This window comes from Copadichromis virginalis, linkage group LG2 (genome assembly GCF_057382275.1).
Source record: "Copadichromis virginalis isolate Kocher_CV1m ecotype Utaka linkage group LG2, C_Virginalis_male_GT1.1, whole genome shotgun sequence".
Lineage (NCBI taxonomy): Eukaryota > Metazoa > Chordata > Actinopteri > Cichliformes > Cichlidae > Copadichromis > Copadichromis virginalis.
This window is the reverse complement of record NC_140619.1, coordinates 33,720,726-33,747,763: the sequence shown is the minus strand read 5'-3', so window position 1 is coordinate 33,747,763 and position 27,038 is coordinate 33,720,726. Positions and strand designations below refer to the sequence as shown.

Below are 27,038 nucleotides of genomic sequence, written 5' to 3'. Positions count from 1 at the left end.
AATGAAAATAGCTAAAGTTGTGCCGCTGTATAAAACCGGGGATAGACGCCACTTCACAAATTACAGGCCTGTTTCTTTACTACCACAATTCTCCAAAATCCTAGAAAACCTGTTTAATAAACGATTAGACAAATTCTTAGATAAATATAAATTACTCTCTGACAGTCAATATGGATTCAGATCAAAAAGATCAACATCTCTGGCATTAATCGAATCAATTGAGGAGATTACGAATGCTATAGATCAGAAACAGTATGCAGCTGGAGTATTTCTGGATCTCAAGAAAGCATTCGACACAATCAATCATGACATATTAATTAATAAACTGGAACGGTATGGGATTAGGGGGGTTGTACTGCAATGGGTGAAAAATTATTTAAGTGACCGGAAACAATTTGTGAAGCTGGGTGTCCATTCCTCATCATGCTTGGACATTGCTTGTGGTGTTCCACAAGGCTCTGTACTGGGTCCAAAATTATTTATTATTTATATAAATGATATTTGTAAGGCATCTGATATATTAAAATTAGTATTATTTGCAGATGACACAAATATTTTTTGTTCTGGGGGGAATCTAAAGGAGCTGCTGGATACAATTACTTCAGAAATGTGCAAAATTAAAAAATGGTTTAACAGGAACAAACTATCGCTAAATCTAAGTAAAACTAAAATTATCTTATTTGGGAATTCCCTTAGAAATGCACAAGTGCAGATTCATGTAGATGGTGTGGAAATTGAAAGAGTACTTGAACATAAGTTTCTTGGTGTGATTATAGATGATAAATTAAACTGGAAGTCTCATATAAATCATATACATAACAAAATTTCAAGAAGTGTCTCAATCTTGAGTAAAGTAAAACACATTCTGGACCACAAATCACTCCACATTCTCTATTGTTCCCTGATTGCACCGTATTTGAATTACTGTGCAGAGGTTTGGGGCAATACTTACAAATGTTCGCTATCATCAATCTTTATATTACAAAAAAGGGCCATAAGGATAATCCATAAAACTGGTTACAGAGATCATACAAATCCACTATTCTTAAAATCAAAAATTCTAAAATTCACAGATCTGGTTCATTTTCTCACAGCACAAATTATATATAAAGCAATAAATAACCTGCTTCCTGACAATATTCTAAAAATGTTTTCTAAAAGGGAACGGGGATACAATTTGAGGGGGGAATTAAATTTAAAACATCCTCGTATCCGTACAACATTAAAAAGTTTTTGCATCTCTGTGTGTGGAGTGAAGCTGTGGAACAGACTAAGTAAAGATATGAAGCAATGTCCAAGCATGGCGCAGTTTAAAAAGCGGTTTAAGGATATGGTTTTTACAGGGTACAGGGAAAAGGTAGAGATTTGATAGGGTGTTCTTGTCTAATATTTTCTTTTCTTTTTTTTTTTTTTTTTTTAAATGACATCAGAAACAGCAGTATGCGACATTACGTGATGGCAGAGCTTCAGTTCATCCTTTGTCATTTTTTTTTTTTTTTTTTAATAAATAGGACAGGGGGAATGAATGAGAGAAAGAGGGGGAGAGAAAGAAAGAAAACCAAAGGGGAGAAGAGACGGTGAGAAGGGGGGGGAAGAGAGAGAAAAAAAAAAAAAGAACTCCTGGGTCACCTGTATGGAGAAAAAAAAACAAACAAACAAAAAAAACAAACAGAGGAGACAGCAAACAACAAAGAGTAACATAATAATAGAGAAAACAAAGCACCATCACAATAAACTAGCTAGTCATAGATATCAATATTTACTAAATAATAAACGATATTGTGCAGCACGCAAGATAGACAGCGCACAGTGTGCTTTGAGGCAGCAGCCAAGAAAGCTTTAGTCCGCGTCTGTGAATACCCATGTGTGCATACCTGTGTGGATCAGCATGCTTGCATTCCAAAGGTTTCTCCATGTAATGATCTGCTAGGGAGTGTGGGGGGGCCACAGCCCCGTCCTCCAGGGTGTGAAGCGGGTATGGAGGAGATCAAAACTCCAGACATCCAGAGGCCCCCAGAACACAAGAGACCATGGAAGACCAACAGAGGGGCAGCCGCGCCACTGTTCCAGTAAGAGCTGAGGAGAGTCCCAGATGAGGGCTCGCCCAGCAGCCGCGGAGCAGAAGTCAGGGGGAGTTGCAGTGACGCGCCCGTGAGCTCCGCCGGCCCCCAGCTGTGCCTGAGTGACCGAGCCCCAGGCCGAGAGGCCGGGGGCACCCCACCTCCAAAGGGGCCCGAGCGAGCCCCAGGCCCCAGGCCCCGACAAGCGGCCGCCAAGGAGTGAGCCGGTGTGTACCCGGACGCCCACCCCCAGACACAAAGAACCACCAACACACCGACACCTGAGGGAGTCCGCCACCGGCAGGGGAAGTGGTGGCGGGTGGAGATAGGCCTCCAAACCTTGGAGGGCCTGAGGTGTCCCCAGAGAGGTGGCGTCTGATACCCAACCTGACATATAGACACAGACATACAGGCACACACAGACACAAACATCCATTCCCACCCTCATGCTCTCATATGCACTCACTCCACACTCAACCAACGTGGAGACAGACATAAAGAGACGCTGTACACACAATCACACTCCCCAAGCGTACTCTACAAACCGGGTCTAGGTACCCTTGCCCCTGGAGGGGGGAATTGCACCCAGACCCAGGTGGTGTTACCCTTTTCCCTGCGGTGGGGAGAGGCAGACCACCCCGACTCCGCAGCAGCAGGGAGGCCCCACACCCCAGACCGCAGTCGGACGGCCAACTCCTCCTACTAGCCCTCCCGCTCCAGCAGGCCGCAGAGAATGGGGGTGGGAGAAGACTCCAAACCTCCCTCCACCCGCTCATTGTAGTGTTGATGCATATGTGTTCTAAGGTGCAATTAAAACCCAGGAGGGCATGGAGCTACCTGCCAAGGAGCAGCAGGTAAGCGCATAGTCCCTCCTGCTAGCCCTCAATGACTAAGTGTATTTAAAATTGAGAGGTGGGCAACGACGTCAGGGGTGAGGTATACACCCTGATGGTGATTTGGACTCCGTGATTGTGCCCACCCCCAAGATCCTATATGTATGTGTAATGAGAGTGTGAATAATGTGAATGTCTAAGTTGTGGGATAAAATTGAGGCAGAGGCAGCCAGAAGGGGACGGGGGGGGGGGGGGGGGGGGGTAGCCTCCTCTGCACCCTGGTGACATACCCCCACTCCAAGGCCCTGCATGTGTGGGTGGTTGTGGAGGAGCGGGAAGAGGGAGGCAGCTGGAGATGGGGAGGGAAGGAAGGGAGGGGCAGGTAACCCCTCCCTGGGGCCAGCTCCCCCGCTGACCCCAGTAGGCACTCCCACCCTCCGCGACCCGCCAGGGAAGGGGGGCCCAGGCCCATCAGACCGGGGCCCAGTGCAGTAGCGCCCCCCGGCTCCACAGAGCCCTGGACAGTCCACCCAACCCCACCACAGAGAAAACTGCACCCACCCCACCATCCACACATCTTCCAGACTACATAAGACGGTAAACGCCCAGGCTGAGATCTTCCTCCACCTCTCCTGTATCTCCCCCTCCTGCAGAGAGTTCCTGAAGAGAAGAAAGCTCCTGCAAGATGTGACCATCCCCCCCACCAGTTGAAGAGCCCCCCAGGCGGCTCGACGCACCGGCGGCACCCTGCTCCAGGGCCAGGCCCCCATGCACCCACCCGCCCACAACCCCGGCAACACACCAAGAATTTGTCTAATATTTTCATGTGTGTCCGCATGCACGGGTTTGTTGGTATGTTGGTATGTGTGTGTGTGTATATATATATATATATATATATATATATATATATATATATATATATATATATATATATATATATATATATATATATATATATATATATATATATATATATATATATAGTGTATCCTTCAGGTGTTAATGGGGTTATTGAAAATGTGTATATGTGCGTATGTGTGTATATACGTAGGTATGGATAGATAGAAACATATATGTGTATATATTTAAAAAAAAAAAAAAAAAAAATTACACATAACATATAATGTAATTACAAGGAGGTATTTTTGTAGTCTATTGATACTAGATAGTGGAAAAGGGGTGGGATTAAATAAGCTTATGCTTCTTCCTGCTCCTTTTTGAACATGGACGTTATTTGGAGTTGTGGTTGCTCGTTTTCCTTTTGTTTGCTTTGTTCATTTGTCTCTTTTAATTCTATTTTTTTTTTTTATACTTTTTCAACATGTTCAAAATAAAGATTCAATCAAACTCTCATTGCCTCCACTTTGAGAGTCACCATCATCACTAAGCACCATATGGAAGACGAGTGGATGAGAAACGTTTGTGCATATTGATAGTATTTCCACTCTTGGTGTTGATACTAAAAGTAATTGCGCCCAGAAGACAGTAATTTGTTACTTTTTACATTATATCAGCATTTTTCCGTAAAATTACATGGAACGCATAGTCTCATAATTACCATTTATCAATATAAATCTACTGACTACAGCCCCACACACCAACACATATCCCAATCCTAATAAGGACACACATATGATCTTTCTCAAAGCATTTACATGTGAACACAAAGCCAACAAAACAAAGCAAAGAAACTTCACAGTAATTTCCACAGTGATTCTACTTTAGTAACATGAACAGGTAGAAACAGGTACAGCTTGACTGCTCGTCACAGATGTTACCTGCTGAAGTTCAGGGTCTGGCTGCTGGGCGGGGTCAGGATTCACTCAGCTTTAAGTCACTCTGGGTTCTTGGTTAGCTTAGTGTTAGCATGCTGTCCTAGCAGGAGCTGGCAAAGAGCCGAAGTTGTGTTGGCAGGATAATGCAGTTACTGTTAGTGTAGTTTGCACTTTCCCCACTGTGCTCTTCTCCTTTGTGCAATAAAAATAAAAAATGATGTCCATATCCACACTTTTGCCCCCCATCTTCCTCTTCAGTTCCACACGTACTGAAATCAGCTGATTGTAGCACAAGTGCAAGTCCAAAAATATTTTTAATTGTTTTCCCAAATCATAATTTGTTGGGTAAGGAAGCACTTTACTGCGAGCATCCATCTTCCATTTCATACTTCCATCTAGCAAAATGAAGTCCAGTGGCATGAATGCTACATAAGATTCATACATATGAATGGACTCATATTCATTATGTGATTCATGTATTACCTCCCACTAACTTTAGGAATTTTATTGAAGTATCACTATATTAGTATCATTCACCATTAGTAACAATCGGTTAAACAAATGCTAGTAAAATGTATTTAAAGAAATTACTCCAATGTAATTTTAAGAAATGTATATACTTCATGCAGAAAGCATGCACTGATTATAAACAATGGATGACTTTGGAAGAATCCATGAATTCTTCCAAGGCCCTGTGGCAAACATGATCATTTCACAAAATATCTGGCATAAAAACAGAAGGTGTGATAATAAATCACAATAACTTCAGCTCTGCCTTCAATACAGTTCAACCCCACAAACTGGTTAATAAACTAAGCAACTTAGGACTCAGCAGCTCACTGTGCAGCTGGATATTGGACTTCCTGAGCAACAGACCCCAGAACGTCAGAATGGGAGAGCACACCTCCACCACCCTCATTCTGAATGTGGGTGTCCCACAGGGGTGTGTCCTCAGTCCCCTCTTATACTCACTTTTCACCCATGACTGTTCACCAATCCACACCAGTAACACCATTATAAAATTTGCTGATGACACCACCGTCATAGGACTGATAGACAACAATGATGATTCAGCCTACAGAGAGGAGGTTCAGCATCTGAAGCAATGGTGTGACGACAACAACCTGCATCTAAACACAGCCAAGACCAAGGAGATGGTAATCGACTTCAGAAGAACAAAGCGATCTGAGCACTCTACCCTCTACACTGATGGGGAGGAGGTAGAAAGGGTATAAAGCTTTAAGTTCCTCGGAGTCCACATCTCGGCCGACCTTACCTGGTCCACAAACATTTCCCACCAGGTAGGGAAAGCACAACAAAGGCTGTACTTCCTCAGGAAACTACGTCAGGCCCAATTACCCCAAAGACTGCTCGTAAACATCTACTGCTCCACCATCGAGAGCCTTCTGACCCTGATTGGAGGATAACTGCACTGCCAACACTCATGGACATTACACCTTATTTGTAAATCGTATTTCTATTTATACTTCAATGCAACCAACACCCCTACCTCTTTAAACTATATTTATTATAACCTTAGCTAATATAGTTCCAACAGCACCCCCCCCCCCCACACACACACTCTCAATGTGCAATATCACTGATCACACTGCACCTCTCAATGCACCTACTAGTTAGATGGCATGTATGTGTATGTATATAAATGTAAGCGTGTATGTGGAAATATATGTGTGTATGTATGTACGGATGCATATATGTATGTATGTGCGTGTATGTATAACTTCTACATATCTTTCTTGCGTAAATGTAAATTTTTTCTGTTATTGTGTAAATACTTACGCTATTGTGTACTTCACACACATGGAGAAATGCCAAACTGCCTTTCATTGTTCTTGTAACAGTGACAATAAAAAGCTATTCTATTCTAAAAACACATCTGCATCCCACTAAATCATTTAGTTTGTCACTCCAACTGACTGGGGGTTAGTATTAGTTCAGTTTCACTCTGACCATCAGGCTTCTCCTCCTTGTCTGTTTCGATGATGCCATTGCTCATTAATGTTAATTTTTGTGATCGTTTGTTGGCCTTCACTTTGAATACGTCCCACCTCTCAGAAATCAATCCTCTGTTGAAGAGCAGTGATGACAGGTAGGAGAACAACAAAGTAACAAAGATAGCGGATAACATGCAGATAGTCCTGACCGGAGAGCGCTGGACATAAATGCCATGTTCAAGAGTGCAACCTGGGAAGTGAAGGACAACAGGTAACCCTATGGATGGTTCACCACTGAGCAATCTCAGCAACACTCCAACTAGCAAGCCCATGATAGAGCCATAACCATTGGAGATGTTAAAAAAGAGGACGCAGACTAGTTGAGGGAACATGATGGTGTAGGTTATGTCTGAGCCCAGGATCCAAAAAACCATGATGCTGTTGTTTAGGAAGGTGAGCGATGTGCCAGCCACGCCCACCAGGACCACAGTGACACGGATCACCCACTGGAGCTCCCTGTCTGATGCCTGCAAAAAAAAAAAAACCCAAAATAAAATAAAATCTGGAAACTGAACCAGAAAAGACATAACCACAACTCGAATCTTCTTCTTTCAGGTCTCTTACTGTGGTCCTTAGGATGCTCTTATATATGTTGGATGAGAAGATGGAGGCGGCAGATAATAGAGCAGAGTCTGTTGAGGACATCACAGCAGCAGCTACAGCTCCAATACCAATGATGGAGATGTAGTTTGGAGTGAGGTACTGCAGAGCAATTGGCAGAACCTGACCAGCGTCTCCTCGCTTGAAGGGGGATGGGGAGCCATATAAGGTCATGTTCCAATCTGGCATAAAAACATAAAAAGTACAAATAAATGAAAATATATTTTAACAATTTTATTAAATATATTTCTCTGTTGTTGTACCTGTTGATGCTGCGACTGCTCCAATCAACACAGATGGGATTCCAAGTACAAAAATAAGTGGAGCTGCAATAAAGCAGGTGATCCTGGCTGTATTTGATGAGGAGGCTGACAGAGTCCTCTGGTGGAAGTCCTGATATCCAAGGTTACCTAAAGCCTTAAACAAATGACAGTGTGACAGTTAGCCGTTCATTTTGTTAGTTAGTCATTTATTAGGGTAATGTTGTTTTAGTTTATAATCTCTCAACTTTAGTTGTATCTCTAATTATGTGTATTTTATTAGCACTCAGCAAATGACAAACTGTTTATTTCATCTTGAGTTAACTTGTGTGCTTTAGGTTTATAATGTTCACATGGAGTACACATTATAGGTTGAAACATTTGCTCATTTGTTTCTCGTCAGACTAATTGTTTATGTCTATTTGGAGTTTCAGTGCTTGTTCGGAGGTCCCTTGAATGTAAATGAACATTTCTAGTATTAATTATAGTTTTAGTATTAATAATCATTAAATTCAATGAAAACTATGTCCTTTACCCCCCCTCATTACATCATTAGGCTTACATCATGCAAACAATTTCATACCCATGAAGGCCTAATGCTGAATGACTGAATATTGTTGAATGTAACTTGATCGAGTTCACTTGTTAACCACAATTTCTCCACTCATGTTTTCTAAGATGAATATCGTGGTCCACATTGATATCCTTAGTTTTTTCTGGTTTTAAAGGGAGACCCTGTTCTTTATTTTGTTTATGAACCTCATTGATCCATCTCTGACCTGGATCCATTTATAGGCGAGTCACTGCTTGGTTTGAGTTTTGATAACTTTGTAAATTACTTAAATAATCACTTTAAAGCAGATTGAACAGCAACCGTGTGTGTGCTAATAAAGAATGCTGCAAAGCATGTTAATGTCATTCACATAGTTTATTTTGGATGATTGTTTGTACTTAGTGACCTTTATTTTAAAAACATTTAGATATTTTAATACCCATCAAGAGACTAGTGCTAGAAATCTGTCTTGGTCTCTGCAACTGCTAATGTTTTTCTGTGTTTGTTGCTTTTACAAATTCAGTCCTAAATAAAAATAAATGCAGGCCTTACCAATAATAAGAAATTATCAATCCATCTCCATAGCCTTTCTTTATCTACAGAACCAATCCAGGGGGCTTGGTAGGTAAAGTTGAAAGCAGTCTTAGTAATGTCCATAGAGTGGGGGTTCATTAAGGTGAAGGGGACACAGAGCCACTGCAGAACAGAAGAAGATCCAATGACATAAAGACTAAGTTACAATGTTCACAATCACATTAGATTTGCCTATATTAAAACCCTGTTCCCAAAAAGTTTGGGATGCAAAATGTAAAAACACTGTAAAATTGTAATACAAATACAATGCAATATATTGGAAACCATTCCAATCCTGTATTATAAGCAGTAAGTTGAAACTGTTGTGGTTAGGAGTCTCTTCTGCGAACTGTTTATGGCCCAGGCGGGCATTGTTAACGCTGTGTATTTTTTGACATTGGGATAAATCAAAGCTGCTGAGGAAAAGGTGCATAATCACAGCACACATGCTCCAGAAGGTAAAGAACCATTTATCATAAAGATTAACCTTTCAACCTCAGATTAAAATCTACTGTTTTTCAAAAAATATAGGCTGATTTAGAATTTAATGGCTACAACACGCTTAAAAAAAAAAAAAAGGGGTGGGACGAGGGCAACTACAGTTAAGGGAGAAATGTATAATTAGGGAAACGGCTCAAATAATTGCCAGTTTCATCATCTTTAGTACATAATGTGCATGAAGATTCAGACAATCTGGAGAATCTAGAGGAGCCAGAAAACAAACGATTAAAGACCTTCAGGCCCTCAAGTCTGAAAACTGTGTCCAGTGAGCACCATCAGTCACAGATCAAAACTCACAAAGACAAAACTGATGTTTAATATAATTTAAGGGGATAGAAAGAAAACCTCTCCTGTGGTGCATAAATAAAAGTTTGATATATATTTTTTTCAAAGCCACAGATCTTGTATTTCTCATGGCCAAGGAGCAGAGGGAACATCCAACTTGCTATAAACACAATCTGATGAGTTTGGAGACATTAATGCATATATTACTTTTTTTTTTTTTTTTAAAGTGAAGTGCCATCAAATTTAAAAAAAAAAAAAAAAAAAAAACCATAAAAACAACAACAACAACAACAACTAAGTTTTCATGTATTTTCAAATCCATACAGGCTTTATTAAAGTATTTACATTAATTGTGCTCTTTTATTTATATTAAACACAGTTTCCCTATATTTTATTAAGGAGGGATGTGGTTTCCCATGCAAGTGAACTCACCATACTGAAGAAAATGAGTGTTAGCTGTATTATGTCTGTGTAGGCTACAGAGTAGAGACCTCCCATTAATGTGTATATGATGGCTACAGCAGCAGAGATCCAAATGGAAACAGCGTAGGATAAATCCAGGACCACGCTTATTGTTGCTCCTATAAAAGTAACACAGTAAATGATACAGAATCACATGCATCAGAATTACCTTCATTCAGTTTAGGAAAATGAGTTCAGTCACTTTAGGATGACACCAACAGCATGTGTCAGTATGACTTACAGTAATACTATCATACTAGTTTGTTGTATAGGTGTTTTGGATGCAGTTAAAACTATTATAGCAGCCAAACTTAAAACACTTGTCTCTATCCTGGAAATTATTCAGTTGCAGGTCTTATTACTAGAGAAGGAAAACAAAAGTTATGTGGGTATCACTCACCTAAGCCGATAAGAGTTCCTGTCACCCAGATTAGATCAGAAATTAACAGAGCCACGGACAGAGCTCCACTTATTGACTTTCCATACTTGATCTGGAATGGGTCCATCATTGTCACATATTTTCTTTCTCTCATTGGTTTGGCAAAGAAAAGTCCACCTTAACGACAGGTAGAACACATTTCTTCACATCCACTACTGAAAATCAGTGGACTTCCTCTTTAAGATTCATTCATAGTCTTATGCGAATCACATTTTACGCTAATTTGCACAGATGTGTCCCCACTTCCTTATAAGACATGCTTGGCCTGTATTTTTCAAAGCCTAATTTAGAAAAGGTAGGTTTTTAGATTTTTCCTTATGATTTTGCACAGCTTCCTCTAGAGGCATAAAAAGTGTTTGTGAAAATTTGTGGCGTTCCTATGTAAAACACATTTAAAGTAATCATATAGAAATCATATTTTTCCACACAGATATACGCCTTTGTCTTATAAAACACATCATTCCTGATTTAGACATTAAAAGTAATATCTAGAAATAAAAACCTTGCTTTGAAAAAGGTCGTTTTTGTAGATGTTACTTAATAGTTCAGATGAATATGATATTTGTAGGCGTAACCAAGTATGTGACAAGGAAATCATAATGATTAAAGTCTGTAGTGTAGTACCTTACGCACACATGAGCCGCTTTCGTCAGAAAATGGGAAATCATGTGCAAATGCAGAAATTATACAGGTAATGGTGTTATTATTAAAACTCTTACCAACAATAAAAGACAGGGCTGCTGTTAATGGCATGACTGCCCAGGCCAGCCCCATAGTTGGTGTGTACACTGCTTCTGTCAGACCAACGATAAAGCCCCCGCCAACAAAAGTAGCTGCAGAGAGCACAGCACAAACACACAGAGGAATTACACCGTGACCTTCAGGCTCAGGTAAAGAGGCTTCTAAATTAATATTGCCTACTGATAAGCAGTTAATTGATGGTGTGAACACTTTTGCACATGAGATGAAGTTTTAAAAACATCCGTTTTCTCTTTTAACTGTGTCTTAGTGTAACTCAAAATGTAGGAATTCAATTGCACAAAAAAAAAAATTGACTTAAGCAAGGAATATTAATTTAAAAAAAAAAACCAAAACTAAACAAAAACAAAAAAAAAAACCCGACTTAAGCTTAATGGTTCCACTTCACTGTAATATGTAATAAATAGGCACAACAACACATTTTTTAAAATAACCGTATTAAGAAAGGTTTGTTGTCTTTTACATACGAACAGGCTAGCCCCTTTATCTTAATAGCTGCACATGTTTTTGTTGAAAGAATGTCAAACGGGGGACTCCCTGTTAAAGAGAGATAGGTTGTTGTTCACCAGCTACTTTACTAACTATTTACTTTGGTGGAGGTAGAAGAGAATTTAACTTGTTCTATTACAAAAGCTGCACTGTGATGAGCTCATGCAACAACATACTCATTTTGTGCTTCACAATGTTCTTACACAGTTTCACTCAATGAAAGTGGCTACAATAACAGCCAAATATCTACAAACATGCACTCTCACCGGTCATTGTGAAGACTCCTACTACCATACTGATCCCTCTGTTTCCCAGCAAAGTGACCTCTGTCCGGGCTGCTTGGCTGCTTTTCTGCACCCGTTTGGACTTCATCGAGGCCCACAGACCAGTGCCCAGCACCATCAGGTAGAAGACCACCATTACCACCAGCCCTGGGATGTTCAGAGCCATTGTGTGCTGCCTTGATGACTGGCAAAACGTGGATCCACTGATGAAAATAAATAAATAAATAAATAAATAAATAAATAAATAAATAAATAAATAAGACTAATAAGTTGTTTTTCAAATGCAAAATGTTTAGTTCAATCCTAACATTTCCTACAAACTGTGCTTCCAACTATGAACTATCAGTTGTAATGTGATACGGGTGGGGCAGTCAAGGGCAGTCTGGGGTGCTACTGTTTGATTAGATTTTAGTAAATGTTTGACAGTTTCTCACAACTCCCGGAATAGCTCTTGATTGGGGTTGGAATTTTCCTTCACAATGTAAGGTTTGTTTTTAAGACTTTTCCCTCTTGGTTGAATTACTCAGCTATAGTTTAGTTTTATATTGGCATGTCTCCAAAACTGTGTGCAGAAAACCAAGGCTGGAAATGGAAAAAAGAAACTGTAATTATACTTACAGCTCTATAAACTGATATCTGTAGATGAATAAGCTGTCAGGACAGTCACAACCAATGTAGCAGAATTCTAAATACTAGACCATATTTTAGTTACATTTATTTTTACTGTTTACTAGTTATTAAGTTAGTGAAAGCAGTTAAAAATGTATTCAGTCAGTACAGAATCATCTTCTATCCTAAAATATCATCAAGAAAGCAGAATTAATTCAAATCAAGAAATAGGATCAGTTAGAGAGACAGAGGAGTGGCCTCACTTGGTTAAAGACGGAGTGTGATTGAGATCAGGGGGTTCCATTAAATCTTCTTATATTTTCACTAGTTTTTCAATGATTGATACTCGAAACGATTGGAAAGTTAAGGACATTTATTCGTTTATTTGTGATTTTGGGAGTGCTATTTAGGTGACAGTTTATGGCAGGTAAAAGAAAACCTTCATCAGAACTTGTTAGAGTGAATTGTTAAATCATTCATGTCATTTTATGCTTGCCAACTCTGATGAAAGGAATTCCACTGTCCTCCCCCCCCCAGATTCTCGAGGTTGTGGGGGCTGTAATGTTTTATTGCAGATACATCCTATCTGGAAGATCTGCTTCTTGTGATGTTGCTCCTGCTTTTATGACCCTTTGGTCAGCAGGAGGTATAACTCACTCTCTCACACACACACACACACACACACACACACACACACACACACACACACACACACACACCCCCCCCCCCCCAACCAACCATGTGGGCGTTGCTTTGCTGTGATGTGTTTTGTGTGAACTGTCTCTCAATAAAAGGCAGCGAGAGGAGGCCGTCATCGGGGTCATTTCCATGGTGGACACACACACGAGGCCTCCCTTGCGCAAATAATCGATTGATCGACTGTCTTGTTTTCTTCATGATGAATAAGTCTCTAGAATTAGCGGGGCTTGTGGAAACACAGACCCAATAGAACTGTTCACATCTTCTAATTATTTGTCTTGTGAACTTGAAAACGGTGTCACATAGTTTATTATTCAGATTCAGTCCAACTTTATCAATCCCAAAAAAAGGGAAATTTGTTTGCAGCTTACCCACACAACATACTCCCACAGTCAAACTCACACAACCACCACAAACACTGTTGCATGTCAAGGCCACCTTACAGCCCTTAGCTCTCTTACTGAGAGTTTCCTATGTGAGGATAGGAAACCGGTTTCTGGCTTGGCTCTGCTGCTAGACCTTACTGATAGGAGGAGCTCCCAGCTAAAAATGATTTTGACGGTTGTTGCTACATGTTAGACACAATGTCACCAGGAGACCAAGGCCCTGTACAGGCTCTTGGTAAATGCATTGAGGAAATCAATGACTGGTTGTGCCACAATTTTCTCCAGCTAAACAAAAACAAAACTGAGGTAACAGTCTTTGGCGCCAAAGAAAAACGATTACAGGTCACCAGAGAACTTCAATCTATACATCTAAAAACCACAAACCAGGCGAGAAATTTGGGTGTAGTGATGGATGCAGACCTAAACTTAGAAAAACACATTAAGACAATAACAAAGTCAGCTTACTATCACCTCAAGAATATATCAAGGATAAAAGATCTGATGTCTCAACAGGACCTGGAAAAACTAGTCCATGCATTCATCTTTAGTAGGCTTGATTACTGTAACAGCATCTTTACAGGTCTACCTAAAAAAATCAGTCAGACAACTACAGCTCATTCAGAACTCTGCTGCTCGAGTCCTCACTAAGACCAAAAAAGTGGACCACATCAGTCCAGCTCTGAGGTCTTTACACTGGCTGCCTGTCCGTCAGAGGATAGACTTTAAAGTTCTGATGCTGGCCTATAAAGCTCTGAATGGTTTAGGACCAAAATACATCAATGACCTCCTGACCCAGTATGAACCATCCAGATCCCTCAGGTCATCTGGATCCGGTCTTTTATCAGTTCCCAGAGTCAGAACCAGACACGGAGAAGCTGCATTCAGCTTTTATGCTCCTTATATCTGGAACAAACTCCCAGAAAGCCTCAGATCAGCTGAAACACTCAGTTTATTTAAATCCAGGTTGAAGACTCACCTGTTCTCAGCTGCATTTGAATAAAGCACCAAATCCACACTTTTAGCTTAAATTTCAAAACTTACATTTAACTACTGATTTTATCTACTGTTCTGATTTTATCTGTTTTGATTTTATATACTGTTGTTTGTTTGTTTGTTAATTAGTTAGTTTGTTTATTTGCTTGTTTTAATCAATTTTAAATCATGCTTTTTATTTGTTCTTGTTTCTAATGTCTCTGTAAAGCACTTTGAATCACCTTGTTGTTGAATTGTGCTATACAAATAAACTTGCCTTGCCTTGCCTTGCCCACATTAGCCATAGCCTGCCTGTAGCAATTTGGGTGCATTTTTTCTTTCAACTCTGTTAACCTTAAAAGATTCACTCACCTATCACATTAGAGCCTGCTCACAGTAACAGCTAGAACAAAAATAACAATTTGCATTTATTAATAAAAGGAGTCATTAAGAGGTACATCTTTGAACAAAGTTCACAGCTCTAAAATCTTGTTTTATTTCAGAGGAAGTTTTAACAGTGTAAAGTCTGCCTGTTTGATTTCCCTCTCTTTATCACACCATCATAGAGGCAACAAAAAAAGAAAACAGAGTGAACACCACATAATTTACAAAAAGCCTTGGCAACTGAAAAACACCTAACTGATCTAGAGTACTGGTTAGGTGGGAAGTAGTTATTTCATAAGGATATATCTAATTATTCTCCAACATTGCGTTCAAGGAAAAGCACTGGGAACAGTAAACATGTAAAGCATTACCTTCACCTTGTTACAAAAACTTGTTACAAACTGTCATGAAAGCTATTAAAAATAATTTTATAAAATCCATATAAAGGCATTTTGGCATAATATAGATGTGATAATGCAGCAGTAAAACCTGATCTGAGTGACCTTTCTGTGTAGATTAAAAAGTGATACAGTGACAATTATTTGTAAACTTTTACACTTTTACTTTGTTTTAAATCTTAGTCACCAGTAAGTGCCAAACTAAAACACACGCTTGCTTTATCAGACCAGCTTAGTTGATTTACAGTCAACAGCTGCAGCAAATATAGACAGAAGCTTTTGCTAACTGTGATAGGTTTAAGCAATGAAAATCAAAGTCAAACACTAATTACCTGCTTAGCTGGTGGCAGTGTGGGTATTCTGGTACCTTTCTGAATCCTTTCCAGGACTGCGTTCCTATTGTCTCTGCCTGACTGTTTTGTTTTCGGTTTGTCTCATAACCAGTCTAAGCCTTCTTGTGGCACAGGGGGCTGAGCCTATTGTAGATAAGACACAAAAAAAAAAAAAATCTACGGCTGGACAGGTTTTCTCATTCCTCACAGACCTCAAAGGAACCAGCAATTTACGATCATTTCCAGGCAGAAAAAAGTGCCTGTTTAGGAATAGAGGAAATAATTAGATTTAATAAATGAGACAGATAAAGGTTTTACTGAATTTCAACTTTTAGCTAATGGATTTGTGGCTGAAGGAGTATTTAGAGTCTTGACTTCTGCAAAAGTTGCGATGCAATCTAAAATATAGACATTGTTACAGTGCAATCAAAATCCTGTGCTTTAGCAAAAAACATAAAAGAGCAGCACTCATTCTTCAGAATGCCACATGATTTCAAAATCATGTAATTCGCTCAGAATTTTTAATTCATCAGTGAAGAAGTCTATTTAATAAGAGTATAAATATGATTACTTTACATACTGTATCTATGATAACCCGTTTGTGGACACGGTAACCCTTGTTATATCTACAGATTACAGACTCCCTATTCACTTAATGTTTATGTATAAATATTATAAATATGTAAAAATATTGTTTTGAAATAAGAACAGTTATGACCTTGTTCCCGCTTTTTCACGAACTGCTTGTCTAGGCTACATGTGTGACTGACGTCAACTGGCACTATAAACTAAAGATAAAATACACATAAACAAAAAGTTCTCTTGTCAGCATATTTGGTGTCAGAATTTATTTAGACCCATGATGTACAATAAATCTTCCAAACTTACAACTTTTTAGCTGACCCTAATATTTTATACTCTTTCAAAAGCCAGTTTGAGGGTCAGAGTTGGAGTTAAGTCTATGTCAGGGGCATTTATTGGGCAGGGTTCAACATAAAAACTTGCCTGATGGCTCAAAGCCTGAGTGGTAAAGTACACTGGGTATGTTGATTTGGCTGTGATGATATTTTTGTTATCAGATTATTCACTTGTGATGCCAACATGCTGAAATAAACCGTCACTATTTTTTTTTTTTAAGTCAGCATTACTGTGATAAAATATTTTAATTTCACATACTAATGAATTACAGTAGTCCAGCCTAGAAGTAATAAATTCATTAACTAGTTTTGAGACAGGATGTTTCTAATTTTAGAAATAATTAAACACATTTTTTAAATTATACAAAATAAAGGAGATACCCTGGTCAAAAAAATGACTCCAAGATTCCACTCTCCATTTACATGAACAAATTAGAGTCTAATAGATAAATATGATTCAACCCACTGCAGCACAGTACATTTATTATTTTACTATTCTTACAGCATGCTATAATCTGTTATAAAATGTTGTGATCAACAGTATTGAACATTGCACTGAGCAAGCTAACGTTTAATTAATTTTTGGCTCAACAGAGCTCTGACTCTTTGTCAGCCTGGATAAAGTACTGAAAAGAAACCTGGGGTTGTTCTTGTTTTCTTCAACCAGGACTTTTTGCAAGGGCAGCAAACTCTTTTTCCAGGCTAAATGAAGCTCTAACTTAATGAGATGCCATTTCCTCTCAAGCTTACGTTTTATCTGCTTTAAGGCGCAGGTTTGCCAGGCACAGTTATACCAGGGAGTCAAGCAAAGATTTCAGGCTTTTTTCAGGGGAGCCACTGTATCCAGGTTCGTAAACAGTGCTCTGCATTGTGCTGGCACATGACATCGAAGGAGATAACCGTGGAATTGCATCCTTGAACTCAGTTACAGCGCTTTCAGGAAGACAACTTGAGCCTTACTCAGGGTGTAAACAGACCTCAGACCAAATAAAACTGGTCAGACCCTAAACTGCCATTGGCACACCTAATAACCTTTGAAAAAACTTGGCTTCTTTCATTGAGAAAGCGCTATATCTGAACCAGATGCACCTAGACCGTGTGGTGGCAGATTTATTTTCTCATCTATTAATCACATATTTAATCATATCACATTAGTTATAGTAATATCACTTTACTATAGTAAGAGCACTCCTGTCACTAGTTTACATGCATGTGGAACGTTAACACAGTGAGGCCATTGTAATGGGAGACATTAAACAGATAGTGGGACTCCTTCTGCGTATCAGGGATGTAAATCCTTAGGTGACGGCCAAGCAGAAAACAAGGTCATAATTCTCTCTGAGGGAGAAGGTATAGCTCCCCCGTGAGAGGGGCCAACGTGTGAGTTTGTGGAATGTTCTTTGTCTGCGTCTCTGTATATAAGATGTAAGGACGGTGGCCACAATTCAGAGATGGTCCTAGTGTTTCACTGGGATGCTCTCTCCACATTGCAATGTGTTTATCAAACCCACTTCAAATCAAGCTCGCTGGGTGTGTTGCAGGTTATTGTTCAATTTTCCACAACAATTTGGCGTTGTCGGGCAGGATTCCTCCGGTGAGTTTTGCTGAATCACGGGCACGCGGTGACTGGCCACCCTGAGGTAAAATTGCCTCAGTCCCACCATTGTTTTCAAAAAGGGAGAACCGGGGGGTATGCTTCACCGAATCACACATGCAGGAATTTTTAAAAGAACCAAGAGAGGCACTGCAAAGGATCTGCAACGGTGAGCTGTTTTGATTTGGGAGGACTTTTTCTATCGGACCGACGGGGAAATCCTCGCTTCCTTACAGCTGCAATTATTGGGTGCAGGTTCCTAGAAACTCAGTTTGGGTATTCAAGTGGGTATTCTTGTTGCAGTGGTAAGTGCAGGATCAAATCCAGGTTTTGGTTGCATGATTTTCTTTTCTCTTTCAGAAATATGGGAAAGAATACATGCAGTATAAAGTGTGTAGAAACTGAGGAATGCAGTAAAGAGAAGTGTGTGTGTGTATAACCAAGAGTGATGGAAAGAGATGTGTTAAAATGTGGATAGAAGAATAAGAGAGGGAAAGTGTTAATAAGTAGTGATGAAAATGATATTAAATATGTCACACATAAACAGAGAAATGTGAAGGAAAGGCAGGTTTAAGGACATGCTCTGCTGAATCTGCAGCTCCACTGCGCACACAGCCATTAAACAAACACACACACACACACACACACACACACACACACACACACACAAGAGAGTTATTTTTTTCTCCTTATCTTTCCTCATGTGGTGCATTTTCCATTGTTATACCTCTCTGACCTGTCTTCCCCATGTGATGTTTTGTGTAATGTATGTATGGTTGGAAGGGTAAGATGGCGCTGGCACAGCTGGCAGCCTTAACCCAATTTCCCTCGGGATAAATAAAGTATTATCAATCAATCAAATGTTAAATGTTACAGGGGGAAAATGTGTATTCAATGTGAAACACATACTGTGTTAAAATCAGTATCACTCCTTTCACAGACTAGGAAGGTTGACCACATGATTTACAGCAACACCTCTGGAATCTGTTGATCCAGGCCCGACCTGCGAGGACACACCACTGGCTAATGTTTTTTTTTTTTTTCCTCTCTAAGGGTTCTGGCATCACACAGGCAGACATGAGTGAAATGAAGCAGGTTGTGTAGTGATTACAGAACATCTTAGTGTGGGGCTCATTATCATATCTTTATTCATTTTAAGGTGTTGAGCTCAAAGTGTGAAAACAAGTGAGTGACATTACTTAAGAAAAGTTACTGGTTACAGTAGTTTTAATTAAACACATGGGATGATCCATGATTTGGGCAAATTATGGTAACAGTAGTGTTTTAATGATTTGGGGGAAATAAACTGCATATGGCGCACTTTTGTAAGTGGTGTTGGATGCCTTATTACTCTTATGACCCTACAGTTGTTTGTAAGTGTGAAGTTTGTATTTACTCACCGATTTTGGTTTCTAGGTAACTGTGGTGTGGATGCAGGCTCCAGGAAGATGACATTAATGCTGATTTTATTCTTTAACACAGGGTTACAGGGCTGAAGTGAAATTACTCCGGAGGAGAAGCCCTGATGTTGTCCATGGCTTTTTACTGTGATTTGTGGGATTAACAGTTCATGTACAGGTATTAAACCTCTACAGGGGGGTTAAGTCCATGTTCAGATAAGGCTTTGATGATCTATAAGTAAACTTCACTGAACTGAAAGAAAAATGTGGTTTGATGATGGTTGACATGTTTTCCAAATGGTTAGAAGTTTTTCCTCCTAGTAAAGAGATACAGGTGCAGCAGCCAGAGTATTGCTGGAAGAAATCATCCCAAGGGTGGAATCTCCTGACTGAGACTGGGTGCTGATCAGAAGTCTTCAGAGACCCAGCAAGAAGCAGGGACCATTCATAGCAGAGCTGACAGCCCAGGCAGTGGTTGAGGTCAAAGGTCGTGCGGTTTGGGGCCCTACTAGTCATCATGAGAAGATTCCAGAACCACAGCAATAACCATAAAGCTGCGTTGGAACGAGAGGGTGAGGGGTGAAAAGAGCGCCCTCCTCCAACAAGGGAGTGCCAAGCTCCAACTCAGCGACTGAAGAGTGAGACTCTGTGGCACCTAAGAGGGATCAGCGAATGAATGCAGATAACACCTGCTTAAACAGCCAATCAGTTTCCCTGGAAAGCTTAGTGTGTTTTTAAGTTAAGGTGGTCGTTGGTGTGACGTTAATAATCATTTTATAAATGACATGCATTTACATGACTCTCCGAACATCACAAACTCTGTTAGAGTTCTGAGCATGAGTAAAAGTGATTGGAGTAGTTATAGCATGCAAGTTTTACAGCAACTTGTGCGCATTTTGTAGGGTAGGTAGATTGATTATCTAGCATGTGTAGGAATGTTTAGCTTATTTTAGAGTTTAGGAATGTGTTAGATAGGATATAGAATTGTGAGACAGTGACACTGCCCTGGATATAAATAAAGGCCTGACTGTGTCATGAACTTAGGAGTAGATTTTAGGAGACCCTCCCCCAGTTGAACTGTAGAAGTAAGACAAAGAGGAGTTAATGCTGAGTGGAAATTCCCCAGAGGATACCTGGGTGGGGGTCTCAACATTTGTAACTGGATAACTGTGGTCTGGAAGGGAGATGGACTTTTATGACCGGCAGGGAGTCACGTACATAGAGACACACACCCACAGTGCTTTAACTGTTACGCACCCACAGTCACTCACGTGCACTCACACATACATACAGGTACGCACATACATTCACTCACGTGCGCTCACATAGGCATACGGGTACGCGCACACACAGGCACTCATGTGCTCGTGCATACACACAGACAGAGTTTGGAGCACACCATGGGGGTTTTATGATAGGGTCGCCTCTATAAAGCTGGCTGTAACTAACAAAGGGGTGAAGATTTTGCAGAGGGACATCGGCCTCGTCTTCCCTTCTAGAAGTGCATGCTTAAATGAAGATGAATAAAGGTTTTGTGAAATAACTACTGAGTTCCGGTGCCGTCTCTGGAAGTTTCGAGGAATAAAACGAACCGGGGTGAAACTGATTTCGCAACACATGTCAGTTCCTGATGCGTAAGTGCATTAGGCCCTCATTGTCTGAGTAAACATAGTAACAACAGTTGTGAGTTCTTTTGACATGTGTACTCAATTTTGACACATTTGACACCATAAAGATAGGATTTTTGGTTCATCACATTTCATTGAGGGATTTTGATAGACCTCAAACATGCTGGAAGCACCTAAACGAGGAGGTTTAGAGAGTTAAATGTGGTTGTTTTGGTTTCCCCAATCACTGGTGTAGGAACAGTAAAGATAATTGTAAATGCCCTTGAGAAGGTTTACACCTTTTAAACGGGCTGATGGCTCTACAATAGTAAAGAGTACACTACACTGCATAGACAGAGAGGAAAGAGCTATAATTCTGTTGTAAAATGTAGCTCAGAAGTGTTTGATATATGTTGGCTGTGTGGAAATTCATGGCTACTTTTGGGTTTTACTTTAAAACTCGAGAAGCACTAACATCAGTGTTAGTATATGTTTGTGGTACCTACAGATTCAGACATATTCACTGTCCTTGATGGCAAACATCTGGACAGGGCAAAGCAAATGGCACAAAGGATTGTGTGTGATGTTTGGCGAGGCATGTGTGCCTCAATCCCTAATAACATGGGGGATGAGGGTCTTTTACAGAAACAGTTAATAAATTGGGAGATTTAATTATAAAGTGGGAAGATATATCACACACTGAAAAACTTCCTTATCTTAACAATGGGTTTTTATGAGAGAGCAGCTTGATGTAACTAAGGTTGAAGTTTTCTTTGCAGATAATGATGATCAATATCATCTCATATTGTGTTTTCTTTTATGATATAACTTCCATCCTTCGAACAAAGGGTGGAGACTTAGATGGAGAGAAGATGACCATAAAATGTGAATTTGTTGTTTCCTTCTGACTATAGGGAAGATGCACATTGTGAATTCTTTGAGTACACAATGGTGTTGATGTACAAAAAAGAAATTTCCATGTGTTTTTATGCGATACTTAATTATTTTTAATTCTTAATTGTGGTATCACAAAGGGTGGAATGTGGTGGCAGATTTCTTTTCTCATCTATTAATCACATATTTAATCATATCACATTAGTTATAGTAATATCACTTTCTCACTTTACTATAGTAAGAGCACTCCTGTCACTAGTTTACATGCATGTGGAACATTATGTGGGATTATAATATTATTTTATGCCATGTTAGACCCCTAATTAAAGTTTGTGAATTATTATGTAGTTTTAGTTTGCATTATTCTCCTGAATTAGAAGGTGGTAACTATTGCATTTGTTAAACTGATTTGCATTACATTAGATTGCTGATTTATTGTGAATGAATGATATTGTTTTATGATGCATTATATTGCTGAGTTATAAGAAATACTGTTCGCAGAAAGTCATCGCCTTATTTGTCTGATTAGAAGAGAATAGAACATAGTGGAGTTTTCTGCCCCATCTCAGCAGGAGCAGATAAACAGGGAGCCAAGGTCGTAGCTTAGGCGCTGTGTGAGAGAAAGCATGTGAATGTTTAGGCTTTTATGATAAGGTGGGGGCCATTAGAGGCTATAAGAGTTTGATCAATGCTCCACCATTTTGAGATCTGATGCTGTCTGCGTACGGTGTCCATCTCCCACACGTGTGATCATTAAAATCATCGTTTGACTCAACCCGGCCGGACCAGTGTTGTTATTGTGGTTTTTCCTCTTGTATCCATCCCCAATATTTGAATCCGTAACAGTTTGGGGGCACGTCCTGTGGTATTGGGGTGGAAGTTGGAGGTTTGGACGGTCCGAGGTTGTCGAACGGACAGGCACGAGCCAGTGGTCTGACGTGAGTGGGCATAAGCCGGCTTATACAAAGGTAAGGGACTACCTGTTGAATCTATTTCCAAAGTGTGCCAAATTGGACATGATTAAATTAAAGTCTACTCACTGAAGTTACTGGAGAAGGCCTGTTTTGATTTTGATGAAAAAATCTCATGAGTTTAATGCAGTTAGAGGCTGCTAAGTGTTTAATGCAGTTAGAGGCTCAAGTAGTTTGGTAGGGAATTGGTCATTTTGTGAGTTAGAGGCTCCATTGAACACTAAGTTGCACCTGCCTCAGTCATACTCTTGTTTCGAGGAGTTGACTGCTGTTTCAAAGTGTTATAAATTATTATAGGACGGCAGTTAGAGGCTGCTAAGAAGCGCAGTGCTCAGAGGTAACGCTTGCCAAGGTCGGGGACGTCTAGGCCTTGTCCTCTTTGAGGGATAGTCAGTTGGTCACTGTGGAGCTTGGGGCACTCCAGAATAACTAGTGGTTGCACCACTTTACCGTTTGGAACGGTATCTGCGCTTTTTTGGACACTGTTAAATTGAGTTAGGGACTTTAGGGATTAGGCCAGATACAGTTAGAGGCTGATACTGGTTAATTGATCACAAAAAAGTTGGACTTTCTTCGGTTGGACCCGTTAACTTAAATTTGTCAACAACTAAAACTATAACTGAAACTAAGGATTTTCAGAAAATAAAAACTAGACTAAACTAGCAAACAATTGGTAAAAACTAATTACAACTGATATAAAATTGAAAATCTGAAGTCGAAGCTGAATAAAAATACAAACTAATGAAAATTGCAAAACTATTAAAACCCTGGTGCAGAGATTGTCAAATCTGACCAGGAAATGTTATAAAATGGATTGTCGGAACAGTCAGCGTTAAAGTCACCTTTGACAGTCCAGACTAAGATGTCCGACGCCATGTTGGACATCTTCAGGGCGGAAAAGGGTTGGTGTGACCAACGTGTGGTTTGGCTTGTTGTATGTATATTTCGAGATGATATGGCTCTGGATGGACCAGTTACCAGGGCATGGAAGGAGGACAGACTCATTAAATGAGGAGAAGGAATTTTCTGGGATTGGAGATCCTCTGGGTGAGTGGTTGACTAAAAGCATGCATAAAATAAAAGCTATTTTTTGTTATTGATTGGTAATAGATTGATAATTGGCCACATTTACAGCTGTATTGACTTGTTGTGGATGTAGTCTACTTCATGTTTAAGCACTCTAATTAACAGATTGAAAATAGTGACATTAAAGGAAGAATATGCAGCGCCACCCTGTCAGACGCCAGTGACGGTGGGGCTCAGTGATGAATCAGGTGAGCTGCATTCATGGCTGAATCAAAACATAGATTCCCCTGCTATGGTCAGTGAGGGGAAAACAGGGGGAAATAAAAGTAAAAGAGGCATGGATAAACGTTTGTGTCAAGTTTATAAACGGGATAAAAAGGGGGTGTTTTACTGTTATTTTAGCATCAGCATTATTGTTACATCAGAATCATATAACAAGCATTGCATTGATCATTTATTGAAGCTTTTGACATTACATTAACATTTGTATTACGGTGATTGTTATAACCTCAGGTTAATCTTCTATTTACAGGTGTCTGGATAATCATATGATCTTTCATTGCAGGTGTAACCATGATCATTTTTATACATATTTCAGTTTGTTGCTCATTATAGAGTTGTGCTCAAGTTAATAAGGGTTAAAGGCTACAGTCAACGCGATGTTTGGCTGATCTATGGACTGGAGTGACTTTGGGCATGGAAGGCCGCACGCGCTTACATAACACTGATATCATGCTATTCTTTGTGATCTTTTATTCAGTTATGTCTTTTGCTAACTTTTAAGTAGTGGCAGTTGATTAAACAACATTCATTTAATATTTCATACTTGATTCAGAGCATTACACACAGATCAACTTAACAATCTGCAAAACCTTGTAGCTGCAATGTTGTGTCTCCATAAGGGACAGTTGGCTCCAGGAGATAAGTGGGAGTCAGTGCCTGTCCTCGAGAAGGAGAGCATGTTCCTTTGCTGTGTCAACAAGTTCATATTCAAGTTCATATTAATACAGGTTTTGTTTCTTGGCAATTCTGCGGACGCAGGCTCTGGGCGGAGCCAGGAGTTGAACAGATCTAACATGACAATTAAATTGATTTCATTCCCTGGCACAGGATGACAGGACTGGAGCAATGACACTGGATAGGAGAAGGTCTCATACTTTCTAAGATATGAGGTCACTAACCTTTTCTTTTAATTTTCTAGCTCCGTTGATTTGACACATGGGAATGTGTCAAAAAAAGGGGGGGAAGTTGAGTTTTAACATCAAACAAGGATTATATGAACATTTTTATGACTTCATTTGTGTTTTTAATAACTTAGGTATGGTAAAACATAGGCTAGTAATGTCCCAAAAGGTTTCCGGACTTTTTTAGAGAATCAGTGAGAAGCATAAATCATTATTTCCATGTTTAAGCATTAATTATTGAAATGAACTGAATAGCGTTTAGAAGATAAAATGCCTGTGTTCATGAGAAGCTGACTACCACACTGGAGAGGAAACCGTGGGACAGTAGGCGGAAGCAAACACATGATTTTTGGGGAGCAAATGTTAGGATTAAAAATGGCTAATTTGTTTTTGATGTCTTTTGTTAAAATTAGTGGTTTTAATAATTTTCAGACACACCTTGCAAATGTGCTTATAATGAGTTGGCACTCGGTCATTTGAAGGTCATAAGCTTCGTTCGGCGTGATGGTCCGGACTGATAAAGTGTAGGAAATGCCTTGAGTGCAGAGGGCTAAATGCAAACACGCTTACACACACATAGGATATGATTAGAATAAGTCCCTGGGACATTCTGAATATTTTAAACCAATTCTGAATCACCAGAAGATCAGTAGATAACAACATTAGATTATTAGAGCTAGGAAGAGAGGTGTTTTGGTTTTCTGTCTCTTACAGAGAAAGGAACAGACACCAGACGAGGTCACAGATATACGGGGATCCTTCGCAGCAGAGACAGACACGGTGACTGCCGAGACACCAACTGGGTCCAAGTGTCATGGCGTTTGGGCTCCGATTAGTCACCTCAAAAGGATGGATCCCATAAACACAGCAATAACCATGAAGGGGTTGGCGGAAATCCAGGAACACCAGACCAACGAGGTTCGAGAGGCTCTTGGGCAAAGGGGGACACGTTCCTGTTCCTTTTTCTGGGGGATACACAGGACACAGAGGACCCAAGGACACACAGATTGTTGTTTGAAATCGGGGCAGAATAATCCCCTGATCTGTGCAACAACTGAAGGGTTGTCTAACCCCTGAGGGTTAGACAGAGCAGAGGATCACCCAACTGGAAGGCACTGGTAGCTGCAGCAATAAAATAAAGGCTAAAAGCTCCTTGGACAGAGGTTCTAGTCTGAGTACGTCTGAAGGGTATAAGGTAGCACCAAAATAATACTGTGGGAGGACTGGGGAGTGTCAACTGTACCTGCTATTGTTGTAATAATAGTTTTTCCTTTCATCTGAACTGCGCAAACACAGAGGTCATCTCAAATATGATTCGCCCAACAGGGGGACAAAGGGCCTCAGGAGTGAGAAGAAATGAACCCGGCCACACTGGATTACAGGGTGTAGGTGAGCTCTTTATTCTAAAGAGCTCATCAGGGGGAGTGTGGGATTATAATATTATTTTATGCCATGTTAGACCCCTAATTAAAGATTGTGAATTATTATGTAGTTTTAGTTTGCATTATTCTCCTGAATTAGAAGAAGGTGGTAACTATTGCATTTGTTAAACTGATTTGCATTACATTAGATTGCTGATTTATTGTGAATGAATGATATTGTTTTATGATGCATTATACTGCTGAGTTATAAGAAATACTGTTCGCAGAAAGTCATCGCCTTATTTGTCTGATTAGAAGAGAATAGAACATACTGGAGTTTTCTGCCCCATCTCAGCAGGAGCAGATAAACAGGGAGCCAAGGTTGTAGCTTAGGCGCTGTGTGAGAGAAAGCATGT

At 39.9% G+C, this 27,038-nt stretch overlaps 1 protein-coding gene across 4 annotated transcripts in view; it reads right to left on the bottom strand.

Annotated features, from left to right (window-relative positions):
• Positions 1–4,379: 4,379 nt before the first annotated feature.
• The window catches only part of LOC146717802 (high-affinity choline transporter 1-like), a 25,378-nt gene continuing 2,719 nt past the window's right edge, over positions 4,380–27,038 (bottom strand). The window contains exons 2-11 of one of the 4 annotated variants that reach the window (XM_085431154.1): positions 15,669–15,812; positions 14,927–14,957; positions 11,871–12,091; positions 11,076–11,189; positions 10,318–10,473; positions 9,888–10,036; positions 8,649–8,792; positions 7,547–7,700; positions 7,248–7,465; positions 4,380–7,150 (exon numbers count right to left, since the gene is read on the bottom strand). In XM_085431154.1, the coding sequence (XP_085287280.1) occupies positions 6,593–7,150; positions 7,248–7,465; positions 7,547–7,700; positions 8,649–8,792; positions 9,888–10,036; positions 10,318–10,473; positions 11,076–11,189; positions 11,871–12,054 (1,677 nt within the window). In that variant the 5' untranslated portion in view covers positions 12,055–12,091; positions 14,927–14,957; positions 15,669–15,812 and the 3' untranslated portion in view covers positions 4,380–6,592. The remainder of the gene's footprint in view (positions 7,151–7,247; positions 7,466–7,546; positions 7,701–8,648; positions 8,793–9,887; positions 10,037–10,317; positions 10,474–11,075; positions 11,190–11,870; positions 12,092–14,926; positions 14,958–15,668; positions 15,813–27,038) is intronic. The other 3 variants (XM_085431156.1, XM_085431151.1, XM_085431158.1) reach the window with 3 other exon arrangements.